Source organism: Herpailurus yagouaroundi, unplaced genomic scaffold (genome assembly GCF_014898765.1).
Source record: "Herpailurus yagouaroundi ecotype Mexico unplaced genomic scaffold, PumYag 28, whole genome shotgun sequence".
In the NCBI taxonomy this organism is placed as follows: Eukaryota; Metazoa; Chordata; class Mammalia; order Carnivora; family Felidae; genus Herpailurus; species Herpailurus yagouaroundi.
In genome coordinates this window covers 72,771,374-72,794,126 of record NW_024412376.1, presented here as the reverse complement: position 1 = coordinate 72,794,126, position 22,753 = coordinate 72,771,374, and the positions used below count along the sequence as shown (strand labels likewise).

The following is a 22,753-nucleotide window of genomic DNA, read 5'->3' as shown; positions in this document are numbered from 1 at the left end:
TATCACAAGACACTATTGACTGGGTGGCTTACAAACAGCAGAAATTTAATTCTCACAGTTCTAGAAGCTGGGAATCCAGGGGTGCCTGGGTGGCTCGGTGGGTTAAACATCCGACTTCAGCTCAGGTCATGATCTCGCGGTCCGTGAGTTCCAGCCCCGCTTTGGGCCCTGTGCTGACAGCGCGGAGCCTGGAGCCTGTTTTGGATTCTGTGTCTCCCTCTCACTGACCCTCCCCCTTTTATGCTCTCTCTCTGTCTCAAAAATAAATAAACGTTAAAAAAAAAGTTAGAAGCTGGGAATCCAAGATCAGGGTGCCAGCGTGGTCAGGTGAGATGAGGGCTCTTTTTCAGGTGGCAGACTTCTTAGATCCCAACATGGTGGAAAGGACACAGGGAGCTCTGTGGAGTCTCTTTTATAAAGGTGTAATCTCAGTCATGACCTAATCACCTCCTAAAGGCCCTCTCTACTAACATCAGCACACTTGGGGTTAGGATTTCAACATATGAATTTTGCTGGAGGTATAGAAACATTCAGACCATAACCCACGTTGCCTGATTTTTAAGACTCATTCCACAGTGTTACAAGCTTTATCGTTAACACATAGTCTTAAGAAGTATGAACACACTTACAGAGTGATCAGCATTTTTTTAAGTTTATTTGTTTAATTTGAGAGAGAGAGAGGGAAAGAGAGAGTAGGGCAGGGGCAGAGAGAGAGAGAGAGAGAGAGAGAGAGAGAGAGAGAGAGAGAATCCCAAGCAGGTTCCACGCTATCAGTGCAGAGCCCAACACAGGGCGTGATCTCACCAAGTGTGAGATCATAACCTGAGCTGAGATCAAGAGTCAGACGCTTAACCGACAGAGCCACCCAGGTGGCCCAGAGTGATCAGCATTTTCTTCCCACACACTATTTTTGGGGGTGACCCTGTCTCATTTTCTGTCTATCCCCCTAGTTTCTGTCTCAAAAGCCTACTTTTCTTCCCTTTCGTGCTTTTATATTTATGTTCTGTATGTGTTTGTTTTTCTCAGAACAGTAACCATAGTAGTCACTACTTACTGAACACGTACTAGATGTTTGACACGTGCTATTTCCCTTGGTTCTGTCAGGTAGACATTACCTAAAAATCTATATAAAAGGAGATTGGAGCTTACAAAGGCTAGGTAACGTACTTGACATTACAGAATCCAAGTTGGAATTCAAAACCCGCCCCCAAGACCCTTCATCACACGAATAAAAAGCTCGATTTTATAACATATCAAATCTCTGTTATTCGATCAATTAATGAAAAAAGATGCTTAATTAGAATACAAATGATGAATACTGCTTTGGAATATCTGCCTTTAGCAACTAACAGGAAGTCACTGATGCCTCAGCTGTGTCTTCCCGTAATAATTTTGAATCTATAAAACATTAAATAAAAATGTTTAGTGAACAACATTTAGTTGGTTTATTTAATGTTTCATATTATGTAGTGTGCCTATAGGTAATAAAAAAGGCAGACTTTATTTTTTTTATTTAAATTTTAGTTAGCTAACATATAGTGCAATATTGGTTTCAGGATTAGAATTCAGTGATTCATCACTTACATACAACATCCAGTGCTAGTCACAACAAGTGCCCTCCTTAGTACCCATCACCCATCTAGCCCATCTCCTGCCCACTTGCCTCCATCCACCCCATAATTTGTTCTCTATCATTAAGAGTCTCTTGTGGTTTGTTTCCCCCTCTTCTCCTCCCCTTCCCATATGCTCATCTGTTTTGTTTCTTAAGTTCCACATATGACTCAAATCATGCGGTATTTGTCTTTCTGTGACTGACTTCACTTAGCATACTACGCTAGCTCCATCCATGTCCCTTGCAAATGGCAAGATTTCATTCTTTTTGATGGCTGAGTAATACTCCATTGCATATGTACACCACATCTTTATCCATTCATTGGTTGATGGATGTTTTGTTACTGCTGATAATGCTGTAAGCTACAAGCTTTTAAGTGGGCATTTGTGTTCATAGAAGGAATGGAGATATTTTGTTAAGTAAAAGGTAAGAGAGCCTCTATTCTGTCTTTCAAGAAATGAGGGAAGAAAAGGTAATTTGCTTTCTGTGAAGGCATTGAGAGCTAAATGTATCACAGGACTTGAAACAGTAAAATTTCCAGAGATGTTTTTACTTTACTAAGTTAATTGGGTTGAATATTGATGAAAGTTTTTACTGAAGCCACGTTTGTTTCCACATAAAATTTTCAATATGTGAAATGATTCTACTATATTTTTCAGTTACATCTTATTCGATTTTGGTGACAGTTTTGAATTCTCAAATGTTGAAGGATGCAAAAATATTTTTTTATAAAGAAAAAAATAGACCTTCTAAAGTCCTATTATAAATACATATAATCCTACAGTACATATTATTTCTACAATTCCTTCGATGCTTAAAATGTTCATTTACCTAACATTTGTTATCTGTTCTTACTCAAATTAGCATAGCTTGGTGGACAGGGAGAGGTAAAAACGTGAAATAAGCTTGAGCTCAGCGAGTTCAGATTACTTAACTCCCGACTAAATGCTTTATATGCTTTAATGCTTTTATATTTATGTAAATATAAATGATATATAAATGATATATAATTATATAAATGATATATACATATAAATGATATTACTTCGAGGAAACTGTTGTCATTGTTGTTGTTTGTTTTTTGTTTTGTTTGTTTTATTGTTTGTTTCTTTTAATAACTCATCCCTTTTGTGTCAGTGGTTTGTCCATAGTTCTATTATTTGAAGGTTTTAAGGGTCTGTTTCTCTGTCCTGTTGTTTCTGCTATATGCTTGATCATCTCTGATTGTTTGCTGATCACTGTACTTGGAAAATTATTTATGCACATAATTCAAGGTCAAGGATGGAGGTCAATCCTTCACAGAAGATATATATTCACTTCAGGCTCTGTGGTTAAAAATGATTTGGAGATCACCCTAAGCCAAATTCAAGGCTTGAGTTTTGTTGAAACCCCAGAAAATAAAACCCAGTTTGTAAACCTGCTGGAGAACTGGTTATTTATTATTCTACCCTTCGACTAAGGGTATGGCTTTTTGAGGTTTCAGATGATTGCAGGGAGGTCCCATAGTGGACCCTCCATCTTGTATAGACACTGACCTTTGATTTCTGCCCTCTTGCTTACGATGTTTTAAGAATGAAAGTTTAAAATTTCTAGGGAAATACACTCAGGAAACAAAAGCAGTTTCTCTGTTTGTTTATCTCCCAGTGGTTCCATTTTCCTTCAGAAATTCCTTATTATCATGCCCGCTATTTGTGGCTTATACGAAGTTACTTATATTTTATCCAGCATTCCTAGCTTGCTTCAGTGGGAGGGTTGGTCTGAGGGACCTGGCTCCTATTAGCTGGGAACATACACTGTATAGGTAGATACTTCGTATTTCAGTGATTGATTTGATTCAGAAGTGATCTAACCACCGTGTCACGAAAAAGGTTTGATTATGCCTTACCTTTGAAAGTGTGGTTTCCAGAGAAAGTTTGATTTAATTTTATGCTTTGGTTTCCATATTTATGGACTATGACTTTGCATGAGTAGGTATAAAATGAAAAGTGCTGGTCATGCCTAAAGCAAGAAACATTAACTGCCTAGCAACAGATTTTATTTATAGGTCAATTGAACAAGGGTTGCAATAAAAAGAATAGCTTGTATTTGTTGGTGAAAAAATGAAAATGGTTCATGGAAACTCTTTCTATTTTAGTGTATATGTAGGGAAGGTGGGGAGATAGTTAACTAAATGTGGTGGCATCCAGAAGCAGTAATAATCCAGATGTTTATTATACGTTCATAAAAATTACTAACCACCCACGGATACAATAGTAGCACTTTGTAGCACTGCAGTTTTCTGGTACCAACAACACAGCCACAAGGGGATTGTTTTTTGTATGGCTGTGTTATTGAAACAACATATTTTAGAAGTCTTTTATATTTATTGCTGCATCCATGCACAAAAACTCTACTGGGTATAGAATTGATTGTAGGAATTGCCAGAAGTGTTTATGTCCCTGTCTTAATGGTAAGGGCATTGGGTCGGAAAACTGGAGATCTTAAACATCTGTCACTGATTTGATGTTTGATCTTTCACAGATTTGGATATACTCTAAGATTGCATTCTGCCACCTTTCTGTTGTTAATTCTGAAGTATAATTAGATATTTTTGCTAATAATTTACCGGCCAGGAATGCTGAGTAAGAGAGCTATAATTCACGGTCCATAAAAAGTATAGGATTAATAGCTCAGTCATTTAAAGCCCACATTTACTAGCTTTTAAGCCTTATTGACTTATATGCAAATACAAATTATTTCACAAAATTTAAGATACACATGGCTTAAATTTGGAATCACGTGAATAACAATTAAAAACAGTTTGTCTCAATCAAGAAAAATTAACCTTTGCCTTTTGCAAATAATCTAATTAAAACATTTACAATCAATGGGGCGACTGAGTGGCTCAGTCGGTTAAGCGTGGACTTCGGCTCACGGTTCATGGGCTCGAGCCCTGTTGTGTTGGGCTCTGTGCTGACAACTCAGAGCCTGGAGCCTGCTTCAGATTATGTGTGTGTGTCTCTCTCTGCCCTCCCTTGCTCACGCTCTGTTTGTGTCTCTCTCAAAAATGAATAAACTTAAAAAAAAATGTCCTATCAACCTGTCCCAATAGCACTTCAAATTGACACTATGCAAGTGCACAAGTTTCAAGCATTGAGTCCAACTTCTCTCTCCATTACCAATAAAGTTGTTTCTTTTAAGATACTAAAATACTAACATATAATTCCCAAGTAAAAATATAAATCCTAAAATAAAAATAAAAATTTCTTTATAGATAAAAGGCACACAAATCTGTCTTCGGGGATCTTCAGGACTAGCAGGTTTAAGATTGCATTTTCACATCTTTTTAAAAAAAAATTTTTTTTTAATGTTTATTTATCTTTGAGAGAGAGAGCATGAGCAGGGGAGGGGCAGAGAGAGAGGGAGACACAGAATCCGAGGCAGGCTCCAAGCTGTCAGCATGGAGCCCGATGCGGGGCTTGAACTCATGAACCGTGAGATCATGACCTGAGCCGAAGTCTGACGCCCAGCCGACTGAGCCACCCAGGCACCCCGCATTTTCACATCTTAACCACAATTTAGTGCTTTTTATTTGACCAAAATAAAAGGACCAAGAAATATGCGCAGAATTTTTATGGGGAGTTGTTACAAACCCAAATGGCAGGTTATATGTGTTTTAAACCACAACAGCAAATTGTCAGCAGGAGTTAGAATTTAACTCAATTTAAGTCAATCCCTAAAGGACTATGTGGCTTCCTGATCCAGGATTGGTCTGTTTTTTTTTTTCCCAGAATAAAAGTCCATTTATGAGAAGAGAATAGTCCTGAGAAGATATTTGAAGATATGTAGAAATAATCTGAAACTTGAAACCAAGCATTTGAAAATTGTGAAGCAGCTTTCTATTCGAGATCTGAATATTGGTAGTTGTAATCACTGTAGATTGGACACAGTGACTGAGATGTTGCCGGAGGTCTGCAAATAATTCACTTATAACAGCTGGATTTTTATGACTTTATCATTTTCACTGATGGATCCCCAATGCTTCTTGACTGACTCAGATTAGGCCCTCAGTACCTGTAGTTGATAAAAAGATAGCATCAGAGATAGGTGCTGTGCAGTAATGGGATGACAGTGAGAAAGTTTTCAATTTAAACAAAGAATATTTAAAAGGCAAATATAAATTCCCAGGCTTTCAGTCTAAGATAACATATAGAAAACTAAGAGGAAGAAAGATTTTAGCCTTGTGAGGCTTTTCGAATTCCTGAATGAACTTATTTCTTTATTTCCCGTCAAAGTGAGCACAGAGAAAGTAAATTTGATTAAGAAACCTCAGTGAAGGGATTTTCTGTCAGAAGAGTTTTCACAATGAGCAAATCCCAGCCCCGTTTACACAGGCTGCCTCCAATTTACACAAGCTAGGCTAACGCACATTCATCTTTGTTCATCTGGGTTTGCACTTTGGGGATGAACGAATGGAGTTGGGGATGGAGGTTGGGTGGGCGGCACAGGGAGATAGGCTGTGTCTCTCTTTTCCTTGGGAACAGTTTTTGATTTTCCTTTCCCTGTGCCTTTCCCTTCCCTCTGCTCATCGAGAATGTGGCTGCTGTGGATCATCCCCTGACCATCCTCAGAGTGGTTATAGAGCCACAGCCTAGGGTGGTGACAAAATGCTAACTATTTGTGACCTACACTTCTGTGGCTTTATCTTCTTTATGTGAAGGGATCCCCAGAGGGAAGCTTTTCACTCCTTGTGTACTTACCATTGTTATTAGCTGGAAAGTTTCTGTGAAACATCAGAAATGTTAATGAGCTCGGTTAGGAGGCTGGAGGATAGGGGTCTTTAGGCTCCTGCTTCCTTGTCTGAAACTCTAGACACCACTTATTTTGACTTGGAACTGGGGTTCCTCAGGCAGAAGCAGAAGAACTATACCATTTTGATAGTCTCATTTTAATCAAATCATCTCCTTACAGAAACTGTTATGAACGGGAAGTAGGATCTAGGATTATTAGCAAGCTCTGCTCTCTTAATTTAGTGTTACCAAATTGGCTTTTGGATTTGGCTCTGGGTAGAACAAAGTGGGGAGGCGGATGGATGAATGCTACTATTCGTTCAGTCTGCATTATCTTACGCGGACCATTCGGGAGTCTCAGAACACATGTGAATCCTCAAATACAAACACCATTGCACTTAAGCAGAATGAACTCTTGGCTCCCAGCTCAAGTGAGCAGAACCTTTGCCTTTTTTTTTTCCTTCCTGATTAGGTGATGCTTTAGCCGTCTTTGTGGTGCATCTGCTTCTTTTCCCACTTACCACCCACGCTCCATTTGTGGTTGAGTGACAGTATATGCTGTTTAATTGCATTGCTCCTTCTCCTGGGTGAGACTGGGAGAGAGAAGGGGGATTAAGTTGCATATGGCTAGCTCAGTTGCTATTGAACGATGCCCTGACTGATGCCTGAGGTCTGCAGAGGATTTTCTTTGGATTCTGATCAATGGAGTGCTGGACACTGAGGACAGCAAATGGCCATTTTCTCTCCTGCCTTTAAAATGAAGTATGTCCTCTCTGAAGGGCAATCTATCTAGGCTGGCTCTCAAGTTTAAATGTAAACGACAGTGTGTTCCTTACTTTGAAGGCAGACACCAGCTTATCCCATTGATGGCCAAGATGCTTTGTGGAAGGAAGCGGCTTTTGTTACAAGTTTAAAATTCAGCCAGTATTATATCTCTGCTGGAAGCTTGATGGGAAGACGCCTTTAATGTGGTGCGTGTATCCTTTAAATGGCTGGGAGCTCCTGGGACTGGAACCTGGTGCCCTGTCTGTGCAGAGGTCAGCTGGTGAGTGTGCCCTGCTCTCTTTCCTCAGAAAGACTGGCACTGATTTTTTTCCCATTCAAGTAGAAATCATAGGAAAGTCTGAACAACACAAATATACAAGAAGGTATGGTTTTTTAAAAAAAAATCTTTTTCTCAACAGCTTACTATTGAATAAGTCAGTTGTAGAGGGACAACATTATCACTGCGTAGGGATGCCTCATGTGCCTGGTGCTCCAAAAAGGGTTCTGTGTTGCCATCCGTCTCACCAGGAAGCAGTATGTTCTATGATTGGGGAAGATAAAAATAAAAGATTGCACGCTAAAAAAAAAAAAAAAAAAAAAAAAAAGGACTTGTGACCAGTTCATTTTATTTAAAAATATTCATCCCAGTCTGAGATTTCCTGTTTTGTGATTTGAGTAGTAGAGCCTGCAGTGGGGCTTTTTGGGTGGGTTCCTTCTCCCGAGATAGGCTGATTATGAGTGCTGAAACCTGGTCCCCCTGCCATTGTAAACTGTCCTGGGAAAACAATGAGAAGTTATTCGCCTTCTAGTGTCCTCAACTAGAAAAACACAGTGACTTTCCTTCTCTGCATCGCATCTAAAGACATTATGAGAATATGTAAGCAAAGTAGGGTAATTACTCTTTAAAGATTTGGCGATCGTAGTGAAATATTTGTTAAACTAACACCTGACAAACTAACATCTGATTCATTATCTTTTCTTCATGAAACAAAGTAATGAAACAGCTCTCAAGCCTTGTAGAAAGAGGGGACAGAGGGACACCTGACTGGCTTCATCGGTAGAACATGCGACTCTTGATCTCAGGGTCGTGAGCTTGAGTTGGGCATAGAGTTTACTGAAAAAATAAATTATTAAAAAAAAAGAAAAAGGGAGAGAATCATGAGGGCTAAGACTGTTAACCATGTCTAAGAATGTGTTTTTGTTGTTATCAGATTGAAGTTTTAAAAGTGTATAATTTTCCTGGCATTACAAAACAGCAGAATCCAATTGATACTGTCCAATGTACAAGTAGGGCTGTTGAGCTCGTTAAAGGCTAATGAAATAAACATGGGTTTTTGGGTTTTTTTGCTTTGTTTTTTGTTTTTATTTTTGTTTTTTTTATAACAGTAACTCCTCACTTTCTTCTCTAGCTGTGCTTGTGATTTTCCACCTTCCTTTTGGGAGAGCTACAAAGGGAAGAATATATTGTGAAACACTATGAACAGGTTCTAAAGGGACTAGGGAAGGGCATTGTCCCAGAGGAAGCCCAAAAAAGTCCTTCTCACTAACGGGAAAACCACTGTATGGCTGTGGCTCAGCCACATTTTTGTTGGGACACATGTTATTAAGTTAAAAGGACATCCACGATCCAAAAAAGAGTAGCTTGGTTGTAAACATTTTTTAAAAAGTATTTAGAAGAAGAAAAAATGCCAGATGGTGTTAAGAACACCCTGTGCTCCAGTCTTACCGCTTTCCCTGAACCATCTTCATTCCTAATGACTGTTTTGACACCATCACCACTGATTATCTTGAAGTACCTCAGGGAAGAAAATGTTTCAATTATGTTATATCAAGTGGCAGGCGATGATTCACCTGGTTAAGAACATATAGGAATCCTCCCCAAGTCCACATATTATCTTCCCAGGAGGCCTAAATGTCTATATGTGTTTCCTTGTAAATATTTACAAGATATTCCAGAGGAGGGAGTTGATAAGCTGCTACTTTTTTTTTTTTTTTTTTTTTTAGGAGATTAATTCTCAGCTGTTTAAGTCAGGGAGGGTTATACGTCCCGTACATAAGAAATTAATAGTGCTGGCTAGAAGTTCACTGACCTCTGAACCATGCATGCTGGCCCATACAGTGGCAATTATTTTCTCCTTTGGCTTTTGGACGAGGTTAAGTGCTGGGTTCATCCTGATTACTGAGTTGTATCCTTTCATTCAATGAGTCTCCCTTTCGGGTACATTAACAGCAACATCTAGGAATGTTAAACCCTCTTTACTTCATCACATGGCTTAATGTTTATTTGGTGTTTAACAGAAGCCTTTGGTAATTTAACAATGAGTACCTGTATGCCCCTTAGAATGATGGAGAGTGGTTTTAGGTGTTCCTACCCCCCTCTCCCTTTTGCCTCTGCCTTCCTCCCCCTCTTTGGAGGGCCCACTTTTTCTCCCAGGGTAACGTGGCTGAGCCCAGATTATGCTGTGTGCTCACTGACAGCTCCTTTCGATTCCGGCTTAATGCAGCTCCCTAATGCAGCCTCACGTGGGGCTGTAAATGACACAGTGAGGACCGGGCTACTCCCAGCCTTTCCCGGACGCGCTCACCCGGGTATTGCCATAGCGGTGGCAAGTAACGCCAACTGTGCCCGTCTTCTCCCCAAACGGCAGCGTTGATTCTTTTCTGGAAAGGAACCTTGGAGAAGGGAAGGGCTGAGATTTAAAAGGCAGGAATTCATGTCATGTGCTGCAGCAGAACTGCCGTAGCAACAGCAGCAGCAGCAGCAGCAGCAGCACCCGCAGCGGCAGCGAGTCATTTAGTGAGACTGCACCATTTTCTTCTCACCCTGCATAGAGGTGTGGTTGGAAGCGGCAATAAACTACCCACCCCCTAGCAGTTCCACAGAGGTGGCCTCTTCCTGGCTCCAGTCGGAAGACACAGACTGTCTGGAGGAGTCCCCAAAGACTGTTCCAATTGGTGATGTGTGTCTAAGGAAGGCTTTTTCAACTAGTAGGATGCTTGCCTGCACTTGCGGCCACCCAACTGCTGAAGAGCTCCAAGTCTAGTGCTCCGCCTTCCCCTGGGACCATTTCCCAGTGTGGGTGCACACCTATGCCCGCGTGTGTGCAGGTGTGTGCTGCTGGGGGGCTTGGCCTGGGACCTTGGTACGTTCTGGTGAATTATGGGTGCTGCAGAGGCTGGAGCAAGATTATGACCTAGCTCGGGGGCGGAGTGGATTATTTTGTGAGTGCTCTGGCCGCCAGCCATTGCCCTGGTGGGGAAAACCGTATCTCCATCTAGCTCTAAAATCACCTGGCTTGCTGGGGAGTGGAAACTGAGCCGCCGAAACTGCTTCTGCTGATTTTCTCTGCAAAATGGCTCACGCTGCTGCTTCTATTAAAAAAGTTCGAGAGGCTGAACTGGATGAAAAAGAAAAAAACCTTGAGAGAGAGAGGAAAAAACAACGGAAAATCCCCAGGGAACGTATGGAACGGAAAAGAAAGGTAACGAGGAGCATCCCTTTAACCCTTTGCCTCTGAGGCTACGTGTAGAAACCCACCGTCCTCAGAGCCGGCAACTTCATCTTCCCTTCCCTCCATCATTCCCCTGCACCATTCCCAAGCTCAGTTTGCAGCCTATAGCTCATGTCCAAATTTGCTGCATTGGGAGGAGATGCCTGAGCAGGGCAAATTTCCTTCGCTTTAACCAAGCCAAACCGCACTTCGTTTTTCTCTGGTTTTCTCAGTTATGTGTACTCAATCTCAGAGCCAGGTGCTTTATGCCTCCAAGTAACTCCCAACACTTGTCTTAGGAGAAGGAAAGGGCTGATTGATGGTTAGCAGGGTAGAGTATTTTTCTCTTCTTGTTCCTCATCTCTACTTACTAGACCTTCAGCACAGCGCCTTCTCACTGACGATATGTGTTATGTAGATCGCTGGTAGGAATAAGCCTCAGGTTTTATTTACTCCTTTTTCTTTCCCCTTCCGGAGGTGCACACTGTTCTATGTGAAACTGCACTAAGAATATTGGTGCAGTGAGCTGTGTCCTTGCATCTTTAAAATTGTAATTCATTTATTTTCTGGTTTCCATCAGTAATCTTACGATTTTCTCTCCTGGCTGTAGCAATTAGGTGAAAAGACCAAGGTTAAATAACAGGAAGAAACGCAGATTCCCTCTACATTAAACTAGAGAATTGTCTCTTTCTGTCTTTCGAAACATTATTTTTTTCTTTACAATAGAAATAATCTTACACCTGGGCGGAAGGGAAGTGTTCATTTAGTCAGTGGTCTGGTTCTATAAGGGAAGAAGATCTCTGTAAATGCCTTAATTAACAAAGTAGGTCACTGAATAATTTCAGAATGTGATAAACAGCATATTACATTAGCAAAGCATAAAAATAGTGGTTGGTACACAAGCTGTTGTTAAACATAACTCGGAGGTTGAGGATACACTGCAGATCAGATGCTCAATAATCCATATGTTCAGTGCTTCCCCCACCCCTCTTCATTAATAGGTATGTTTACCTTTCCATTTTGAGGATGCTATCTTTGCCTAATTTTCGGAAAGACACGTGAGGACCCACATTGAATTAAGATCTTACTATGTAGGGATTCGTCCCATTTCAGTTTTACTACTTATTTCACCACTAGTTAGTGGAAGTAACTATTATTAGGCAACATAATTAAATAAAATTAGAAGCATATTCTTGTTTTTCCTTCTGGGAGAAAACTTTAGTATTGCTTGTCTGACCTTTAGAAGGCCTTGTTTCAAGGATGCCGTAATTCTTTTTTTATAATACCTTGGCCATTTTTGTGGGAGCTGGCTTACTTCTTGACAGTTACCACAGTTCTGCTTCTAATCCTCTAAATGGAACATTATTACATAAAACAATTTGCTGTGATCGTATCTTTTTTATCTTATATTCTCCAAAACATAGTATATTGCTTCTTGGCCAGGACTGTTCAGCATCCAGTTGTGACCTAGTAACTTTGCTTAGCTAGAGTACCACGCATACACCTAGAACATTTCTTGGTCTCGCTGTGGCTTGTTTCTGTATCTAGTTCACTTTTCCCCTTTTCTATCCGTTCTTGAAATGGAAAGACTACATCATTAAAATGGAAAGGTGCCAATAGTTGTTGAGAATCTCCATTGTTTTAGCTGCATTGCTTTAGCTTGAATCCAGCACCGTGGCAAGATCGATGGTTAATCATGCAGTCTTATGACAGCATTATCTGATCTTCACATCCAGATAATATCATTAAGCTAGAACCAAGGAAAATTGGGGGAATAATCGCATAGCTATTATTTGTTCTTGTTCTTTTTTTTTTTTTTAACATACCTTCTGGACCTCTTCCCTTTTATACTGCAGATGCTTGAGTTTTTACACAGCATAACAAATGCTAGCTTAGAAGAGTGACTGACATTTTTAGGTGTTTTAGATTTATTTTCAACGCCCCCCCCATAACTACTTGATCCAGTTCTAAAATTTGGTTTAAGATAAAAAAGTGTACCTCATTATTATTATTTAAGGTATGTAGAATAGTAGTTCATAAAGAAATGAAAAAAAGGATAGTTGCCTATTAGTGATACTCTGGAACACCATCTCCGGAAAGTAACCTAAAACTTATTATACTTTATTTGCTGTTGCCTTTTTATAACCATAAAGAAATGCATCAGTAGTAGTGATGATTAAATATATCACTTAAATATCCATTTGTAAAGTATCTTGCGAAAGAACTTGCTTATTTGCAAAATTCAGATGAGACCTGCCCCAATTCAGGTAATAGCCAGCTGTGGAGCTCAAAAAAAATAAGCTGGTGTTGAAAATATTTTTACTGAAGTAAAAATGATTGAGTATTAAATCAATTAGGCAGCTTCATATTTGGATCTCATTTTAAGATTTTTGTAAACTTGCTGTTGATTAAAAGAATCTTTGCATTATTGTTTTATACTCTGTAAAACATTTTAGGTAAGTTTTAATTATTGTAAACTTGAAACACATTGCATGCTTGGCTATAAGCCTTCTACTAAGTTGTCAGTGGTATGTTTTTTTTTTTAAATGACTAATTTGTATAGTAGGGGATCTAGTTTCAACCTCAGTATAAGCAGAATTTATCTTGGAATAAAATGTTCAGTCTTCTTTGAGTCTGGATAGCTAATATTTAAATATAGCGTATATTAAATATATATAGTATATGTGTCATACTATGATAGAGCTAGAATAAAGCTTACCTTTAAGCAAAGGGACCAAGATTAAGATTAGTTGAAGCAAACAAACATTTTTTGCCCCAAATGGTACACTGATATTCTAGGTTTTTACAGGAATAAGAGGATATTCCTATACTAATTATTAGCTTATATGAACTGAAGTCATTTCTTTGTAAGTCCACATGTCTTATTTCTACACTAGAACCTGAGACATTAGACTTGAGAAGGATGCCAAAAGGAATGATTTCTCACAGACTTGTAAGATTTAGTTGTAGGAAGTGATTTTGAGTATAATATTCTCTCCACAATCACTTTTTTTTTAATTTGGAAAAACATAATTTCAGAGAATCTGTAAAAAACAAAACCAAACAATTCCATCCTTGGAAAAAGCATATACTTAAATAACCCTTCTTATTTAAATTTATGATTACCAGTTATTTTCAAATAGTAGATATGTTTTCCATTTCTCAGCATGGACAGGCCATTCTCTAATCCATTATAGTGTCTACAACATTCGCTGGAATCGTATGTCATAAAAGGCAATCTGTATGACTGGTGCTTAGCATTGTGATGTTTAAGAAGTTCTTCCTTTATTATTTTAGTTTATACTATTCAAAAAGCCAGAGTTCATGTTTTCTGTATAAATTATATGATAATAATATTTATTGAGTACCATTATGGCCCTGTATCTGGCACTTGATATACATTGTACTGTTTAATCAAGAGACAGGTCTACACATTAGGGATTATTCTCTCCATTTTGCAAATAAGGAAACTGAGACTCAGACTCATGGAAACTGCTGTATCATATGCAGCTATTATGTGGCAGAGTTGGGATTTGAATCCAGGCTCCAAAGTTCATTGGGAAAAAGAGGTGATGATTCCTTGGTCTTGTACATACACTGAATGTAGGGAATAAGTAAATAATTTAATCTGTCAATGCTTCAATTGCTTCATCTTCAGAATACCTCCCTACACTGAAAGGGATTTTAGTTCCTGTAAGAAGTTAAATGACATGTTTGAGAGGAAACTATGTATTTAAGTTTGTGATTCTATCATAATTGCTTCAAAATATTCCATGAGATTTCTTGGAAAATCAACTTATTAAAAGTTAACATTTGCTCCTTAAATATAGCAGTTGCGGTCAAGGATAGACTATGATATATTATCACTCTTTGTTACAATTGTATCAGGACTTCAAAATGTATTTGCATATTCACATTCGCAAGCTGACACAGGAAGGTGATTTTGCAGGGGATTTACGTAGAAAATGAAAGCAAACTTTTTTCCAAGTCTTTTAAATTGAATTTCATAGGAAAAGGTTCTGATCAGTTATTTGCTTTTATTTTTTCTATATATAATTTTTATCTTGAAGGGAACAAGGCTCACTGTTTTTAGGATAACCTTTGGGAACCCTCACTGACACTCCCCCCCCCCCATATTCTTGTCCACATGGTTATTAAGTTGATGACAATGAGAATACGTATTGAGTATATATAATGGACTTATCATCCAGTTGTAAGGAGACATGGAGAGATGGAGACTTTCTAAAGTTATTAATTCGTGTACTTTATTAAAATGGAAGAATGTTTTATTTGCAGTTGTGGAGATGAATATATTCTGTAACTTTTTTATTGTGTTATAAGAATGAGTTTGTAAAGAAACACAATAGATAATGGCTGACTGTGGCATTTTTCTGGTGGTCTGTAGGTGAACCCTATGGTGTAGGAGGAAGGTGGATAGCCCAATCATTCTTTCTATCCTTCAGTGTTCTGCTCAGACACTCAGCAGCATGATTTCAAAGGCAAGACCAACACTGACAGCAACAATACTTAGCCAAGAACCAAGTACAAAAAGATTTCCAGGCACTAAACCAAACATAATGTGATGAAAAATATAATGACAACATGATAGTGTGATCCTTTGTATTTATTACATGCTAGATCTTTTCAAATGTGGTAAATGCCAATAACACTTTTTAGGACTCACATCAAATTGTCTTTATATAACTTCTTATAACCCCTTCATCAATACGTCAGTACTTACAGAAACCACACTAACATAAGGTAGGTTGGTGATTTCTTGAGCTTTACCTGGACATTTGCTCTTCCTATGTCCTAATGTCTACTTATAAGTAAAAACTCAACAGTTTTGTTGTTGATTTCCCATTTGAGTCTAAATAAATATGTTCAGGTATATCTACTTACATGCGGAGGTTTCTATGCAATCATGATTTTTTTAAACCCCATTTTCTTCTTCTTTAACATTCCTTCTATCCCCTTTTGTAGTTCAATTCATAAACCCTATCTTGGCTAGAACAATTATCTTTATATAAGTGACTTGCACCATTAATGGTATTCTTTGCCAGTACTGTAAGTCTGAGTTTTTATTAATTTTTACTTATAAAGAACCTCTTTCAACCATTGAGTGGGTGACTACTAGCTTAGGGTTACAGCTGTCAAATTTGTGGGATTGTGGTAAAAATAGTCCCAATTATATGGCTTGAGATAAGTTTTTAAGAAGACTGTAAAAAGACAAAATCAATGTAGAAAAGCTACTATGAGTGAGTTTAATTTGTTTTGGAACCTAAAAACATATAAATGTTTTTATCTTGAACAAAACCAGGATTAATTCACTGGTGTTCTTTATTACGAAAGTTTTAATTGTATTAGTTACCTCATTTATCCATAATGATATTTATAGCACATTTTGACATCATAAAGAATACTGAAAATACTTTATAGAAGTACTGCAGGGGTCAGTGATAATATAAGGAGGTTAAGTCTACTCACATCATATTTAATAATCTTTTAGTGTTTATATTTTACATTGAGTCACACTTTTTCATTCATATTTCTCAAAATAATTTCTTCCTCACAAAGAATACACCTTTTTTTTTTTTTTTTTCAGTGACACTACAAAGAAGGCACTTCCCAAATTTTGGAGTTCTACTTAAATTGCTAGTGGAATCATCAGTATTTAAGTGTGACCCTTTTTCCCACAGAAGTGACTTCTGATTTTAAATGTGTACAGTATTGTGGAAAATCTCATCAGAATGATTTGACTTTATCCCGATAATAAGAAGTCAGAATCCTGGAGTAGATTGGGAAGGAAAGGGGACTGTAATCTATATATTTTTTTAAGTTCTCCTGGTGATTCCTAACAGAATTGAAAGCCACTGGAATAAATATTCATATTCCCTCTGCCATCCCCTCCCACCCCAACTCTTACTCTGTCCCATCTTTGAATTTGGAACAATAAGAGACCTACTTTTAATAATCAGTATGACACTAAACTGCTACCGAGAAAAAATTTCCTGTGTCAATAGGAGGCACTCTGGCAACCTTTTGAAAGTTTAATGAGACTAAGTGGTCTATATTATAACCAATTAATTCTGGGCATAGAGAGGAGGAACCAAATGTTTAGAAGATCAGTTGTAAAACTTCACGGTCTGTGTGACCATCTCTGCCCTAATGGAGTAACCTTTAGGAATGAGGCTTGTGTTTTTCTGAGTTCTATGTTAACCAAGCTCAAAGAAAATCAGACAGTTATGTAAGTTAGGGTTTTGAAGGAAAGCCATTCAAATGTGATGTCTTAAATAGATTTTGCTGTTTTCAATACACTCAAGTAAATGTCCCGGGGATTTCATTGGTAACTTAGCAGTCTTGGTGTCCTCAGACCTTTAGAGATGTCAACACTTCTGGAGCTCCTCATGCAAGTCAACAACTACTTTTTGTTTCTTGTACCTGGCTTTGATAGATTTTCTGTATCTTTATTATATATGTAATCCTTATATATATTTATTATATATTATTCTTTAGATATTTCCTTTTAATGTTTCTAATTCATTAACATCTTAGTGCCAGGGTTTTTTGTTTGTTTGTCGTATGTTTCTTTTTCACGTGAATATTTGACTTTCTCACTCTCTTCCCAGTTCACCACAGCTGTCAGGCCAGCCAGAAATGGATTTCCCCACCAGTGTGTACAGAATTCAGGAAAGGACTTTTTAGCATGTATAGTTCCTTCCATTTTCCCTCACTTTTTCAGTAGCTTGCCAGGAAAAAAACCCTTTTTCTTTCCCCTTAGAACTTCTCTGTAAATTCAACCTGGCCTTTCTCTAGAGATGTTCCTTTAACTCTGTATCATTACTATGCTGCTTATGTAATGGGGAACACCTCGATAGAAAAACCATGTCTCTTGTATTAAAGAGGAGAAGTACCAGGGTGCAACAATTATTATAAACGTATCAACCTAGTCCCCGTTTGATTGGGAGTGGTAGTGTTATTTGACATTAATAATTTTATATGAATATGTATTTCTTGGATTTTTATATATTTTGCATGAAGACCTGTTCATTAGCAATTTTAACTCACTTGTTTATAGTCCTTGTCTGTAAAACAAGGCTGAAATCTAGACTGACAGTGACCTCTCTCTTTATGTAGCTCTATGCGAGTAATGGCAGTTTTCCCAAATGCCTGACTTTCAGGGGAGCTATTAAATCTCAAGGTTAAATATTTTAAAAATAATGTTAATATTACAAACATGGACTCTAAGAATCTACTTTAGCTTTATTATTAATATAGAGATAAAATATTACTTTTGCCTTTGAAATCAACTGTAGCTGTCAATACTTTCAAGATGTTAAGCACAATTAGAAGTGGATGTGAAATGTAAGAATAGACATCACAGCTACAGAGAATACACAACACAGCAGAAAGGTGTTTGCTAACTTAATAAGTGCTATTTATACAAAATTATCGGATGCTTCTAAAAGCTCCATAAAAGCAGATTTAGGAGAACTGCGTTTAATTCTATCTACTGACTGCGACGTTGGGTAAACAACTGATCTGACCTTAGTTTCCACATCTATAAAATGACGAGGACCTGAGATCGGTTAGAATTCTTTCTGTTCCTGTATGACTGTACAGTTTTAACTGTGTCTTTCCCTCTTTTCATTTTTATACATGATTGAGATAGTTCAGTGGAATCTCCAAGGTTTTCTTTATTTAATAGAAATTTTCTTGAGTTGATACTACATCCAAGGCACAGTGCCTTCATCCAAGGGGTTCTCAGACCAGCCCGGGGTAATAGGTATTTTGACACATAACAAGAATAATATGTTATTTGGGCTATTAAGTTGGGTTGGAGATTGTTTGTCTTGTATATATTATGCAATTTTTCTTTAAGAAGTCTTGTGTCAGTAAATTCTTATCTGGCAGAAGAAATAATAGAAGGGAATAGTTTCTGTTGTGGTACTTGAAATTTTCTGGAAGCTGTTAAGGCAAGATATATAAAATGAAGCATTCTTATGGATCTGTGTGGTTGGATACAGTATTTTGGATACTGATTTGAGTCATTTCTCAGAAAGAAGTTTACTGCGGTTCCCTTAGATCATCCGTATGCTGATAATACCATGAATTATAAATCTACAGAGAAATATTATCATGGTGTTTTAAATCATTTTACAAAGATATAATAGTAGTCAGAATAGCTATCTTTGAAAGGCAGGATGCTATGATGAACAAGAGTCCACTGTAAACACTTCTACCCTAGCAACTCACAAACCATTCAACTGTCCAGCTCAGTGAAAATAAGACGTTGCCTGAGTTGTTCCAGGAGTGCAAGTATAAACTTCCTCCTTATTTATGGTTCCTGCCTCAAACTGGGCCAGAATGCTTAATTAAACCATGTCACATCCTGAAACAACTGAAACCAATAAAGTGTAAGTGGAACAGATTACCTGGAAACAGTAACTCCTTTGAGAAGAGAGGTCACTTAGGAAATGAGGAGCTTTTGTTCAGGGTGGTCACCTTCAAAACATGGGGCTTCAGTGTGGGCTCCGAGGGACAGGAACCAAAGACTGGGTGTGGGTGGGGGGAGAAAAAAAGACATCTGTGTAAGCACAAGTTGTCCTTACTGGGGAGAAGGCAGATGACAAAGGACCAAGTGGCAGATGCCAATTCTCTGAGTACAAACACTTTATCAAATTGGATAAGGGCCTTTGGTATAACATAAACTAGTCATACTCAGTCATTTAACACAAAAAGAAATATTTCAGAACTTCTGGCTTTTATGCTAGAAAACAACACTGGAAAGATAGAAGAAGAATTGGTGACAAGCTAGTATCAGAAATATTTTGCCATCGAAGGAAGCTTGATAACTGAGATGCATTTCACTTTAGTCACTGCAATTAGCCTTCCTACAAGATCCTTCTGGGTTACGTATTCCCTAGTAAGTTGTATAAGAGCTCATGAAACAATTTAGTCACTCCAGTGGTCTTTAAAATTCTATAAAACTTGATTAATCAGGAAGCTCAGATAATTATACTTTCTAGTTTTGATTGCCTTTTACACTTAAAGTCAACCAGAATCTCTTTCTTTCTCCCTCTTTCTTTTCTTCTTTCTTTCTTTCTTTCTTTCTTTCTTTCTTTCTTTCTTTCTTTCTTTCTTTCTTTCCTTCTCTTTCTTTCTTTCTCTTTCTTTCTTTTTTTTCTCTTTCTCTCTTTCTTTCTTTCTCTCTCTCTCTCTCTCTCTCTCTTTCAGTTTATTTATTTAAGTAATCTCTACACCAACATGGGGCTTGAACTCACAACCCTGAGATCAAGAACTGCATGTTCCACCAGCTGAGCCAAGCAGACACCTCTCCAGAAGCTCTTTCAAATTATGCTTGTTTGTTTCTCTTCTTTCTTGTGCTGGATTAAAAAAAAATTGTCATGCTTCATGTACCATCAATCATCTTCCCTATTTTCAATGTGAATTTGATATGTACAATACATGTAATATAATTCAGGATATTTCACTTCTTTGGCTCAAAGAATTATTAAATAACTACCATGAGATAAATTTTAAGTTAAGAGTGGTCAAGATTTTGGTTGAGTTAAAAATTTTTTCTCAAGAAATTTCTCTGTTAGATAGGTATTAAAGTTAATGTCAATGGGGAAAAAGTAGAGGACAGTGCTAGCTTAAGTGTTATAGCTTTTTTATGTTTATAGAAGTTGTGGATTTCAAGCTGGGCCTTGGGAAGACAGTCAAGTTTGGCTTAAGCGGAGGGAACATCTCAGAGGACACACATAGGAGCTGATGAAGGGCCTGGTATGACATGACCAGAGTGGCAGGGCTGGGTAGGAGTTGGTAAATACTTGGAAATAATGCTGACCACACAGGAGACAGGAGAGACTTCAGGGCAAGGAAGAGGTAACTGAACTCAATAAAGAAAAAAAGAAAAAAGAAAAAGAGGAAGAAAGAAAGAAAGAAAGAAAGAGGAAAAAAAAGAAACTATGGAAGGTTGTATGATAATGTAAGATTATGGGGGAGGAAATGGAGGTCATCCAGGAGACTGTAATCTAAGAGGGATGAACAGACCTGGATTAGAAGATTTGCACGGGAAAAATCAGTGGAGAGGGAAACAGGATGGATATTAGCACCCAAGTGGGAATAGTGAAAAAAAGAGAGGTGAATAAGCATGACTTAAGATTACATATTTCAGGGGCACCTGGGCGGCTCAGTCAGTTGAGCATCTGGCTCTTGATTTCGGCTCAAGTCACGATCCCAGAGTTGTGGGATCGAGCCCCACATCAGGCTCCACAGATTATACATTTCAATGATATTTGAAAGGTGCTGGTGTCATTGGCAAAAAAGAAAAATTTCAAGTGAAATTCAGGGGGAAATAAAAATACATTACTTTATACATGGTTAATTTGAAATGTTGTCAAGATGATCTCTGTCATATTTTTTTTTAAATACTCCTTTTTTTTTTTTAAACGTTTATTTATTTTTTGAGACAGAGAGAGACAGAGCATGAACGGGGGAGGGTCAGAGAGAGGGAGACACAGAATCCGAAACAGGCTCCAGGCTCCGAGCTGTCAGCACGGAGCCCGACGCGGGGCTTGAACCCACGGACCGCGAGATCGTGACCTGAGCCGAAGTCGGCTGTTCAACCAACTGAGCCACCCAGGCGCCCCTAAGATCTCTGTCATATTTAAATGCAGGGAATTTTTATATAAAAGGCCAAAAAATAGAAATGTCATCTATCTTTCTGATTTGGTATAATGGAAGAAGTTGTAAAATGTAGAGTCAGTGTACTGCTTAGCTCTACCACATTCTGGTAATCTGATCCTTAAATTGGTTTGCTTTTCTGCAAATCTGGGTTAGTAATAGTTAACTCTAATAATTAACAACATATATATCATAGAGGAGGTGTAAGGACTAAAATGAAACAATGTTTTGAAATCACTATGCACATGATATTATTCATTATTATGTTACTAGATTTACTTGCTTTTTATGCAGGAAGAGCAAAGGAAATATACTTGCCACTGAAAGGATTAAAAATGTTCATGTGAGCATCAGTATAATGTGCTCTGTCCCCTGAGAGCCCCCGGCAGCAATGATGCCTCGGTAGCAATGAGCATATGTAGCCCAGATTTTTTTCTAAATGCCATTTTCCAATGGAAGGAACCAGAACTTCTTGGGCAAATGGCTGATTCAAGTAAGGAAGTGTTCAAAAAGTGATGGGGCATGTCAACTTGCAGGAGCTTCCAGTGACCTACTATAGAGAAATTGGAGCAACAAAATAAATAATGGAAGTAAGGAATTATAACTCACAGAATAAATCCCTATGAGTTCGTACTACCAGAAATAAATAATTGAATAAATGAATAAATAAGTAAGCAAGAAGGGAAAGCTTTTTCTTCTAGTAGAATTCCACTTAACACATTTGTAAGAAATCATGTAAATTATAAATAATACAAAGGTCAGCAGTTTAGCCTATTTGATAGTTCAAACTATCAAAAGTTCCATAGTGAATTGTTTTTAACTACAGAATTCAGTAAGAATTAGCTGACTGTGTCTAAGGCATCACAGAAGGAGGAATTTAAGAGACACAGTTACCTTGTGGAGTTTAGAACAGCTTTTGCTCTCTCTTGAACTCCCAGATACATTCAGAAAAAGAAATTGTGTTGATATTTATTAATGATTTATTTTAAAGACATAATGAAATTATAAATGCAAAACAAAATTTTTTGTTTTTTAAATATACTTTTGCAGGTTTTTACATACATTAATATTTTCTTTATTTTTAAGTTTATTGATTTATGAGAGAGAGAGAGACAGCATGAGTGGGGGAGGGGCAGAGAGAGAGGAAAACAGAATCCCAAGACGGCTCCAGGCTCTGAGCTATTAGCACAGAGCCCAACGCGGGGCTTGAACTCACATACCATGAGATCATGACCTGAGCAGAAGTCAGATGCTTAACTGACTGAGCCACCCAGCTGCCCCTACATCAATTAATATTTAAGGAAATGGTACATGTAAAGAACTTCTGGATAGTATTGAATGATATAACCAAATTACCAGCATAGTATTTTGTTTATGATTGTTGTTTTTTGTTTTTTGTTTTTTTTTTTTCCAAATAGCTGCACTTG

General features: G+C 37.8%; 1 protein-coding gene across 6 annotated transcripts in view; it reads left to right on the top strand.

Annotated features, from left to right (window-relative positions):
* Positions 1 to 22,753, top strand: part of LOC121030809 (ankyrin-2-like) — a 554,568-nt gene that overhangs the window by 398,621 nt on the left and 133,194 nt on the right. Inside the window, exon 1 of one of the 6 annotated variants that reach the window (XM_040475648.1) lies at positions 7,355 to 7,426. The exons of 4 other annotated variants lie outside the window; for them this stretch is intronic. In XM_040475648.1, coding sequence (XP_040331582.1) covers positions 7,370 to 7,426 — 57 coding nt within the window. In that variant the 5' untranslated portion in view covers positions 7,355 to 7,369. Of the gene's footprint in view, positions 1 to 7,354; positions 7,427 to 9,802; positions 10,629 to 22,753 lie in introns of those variants that run through there. One more of the 6 variants, XM_040475619.1, reaches the window with a different exon arrangement.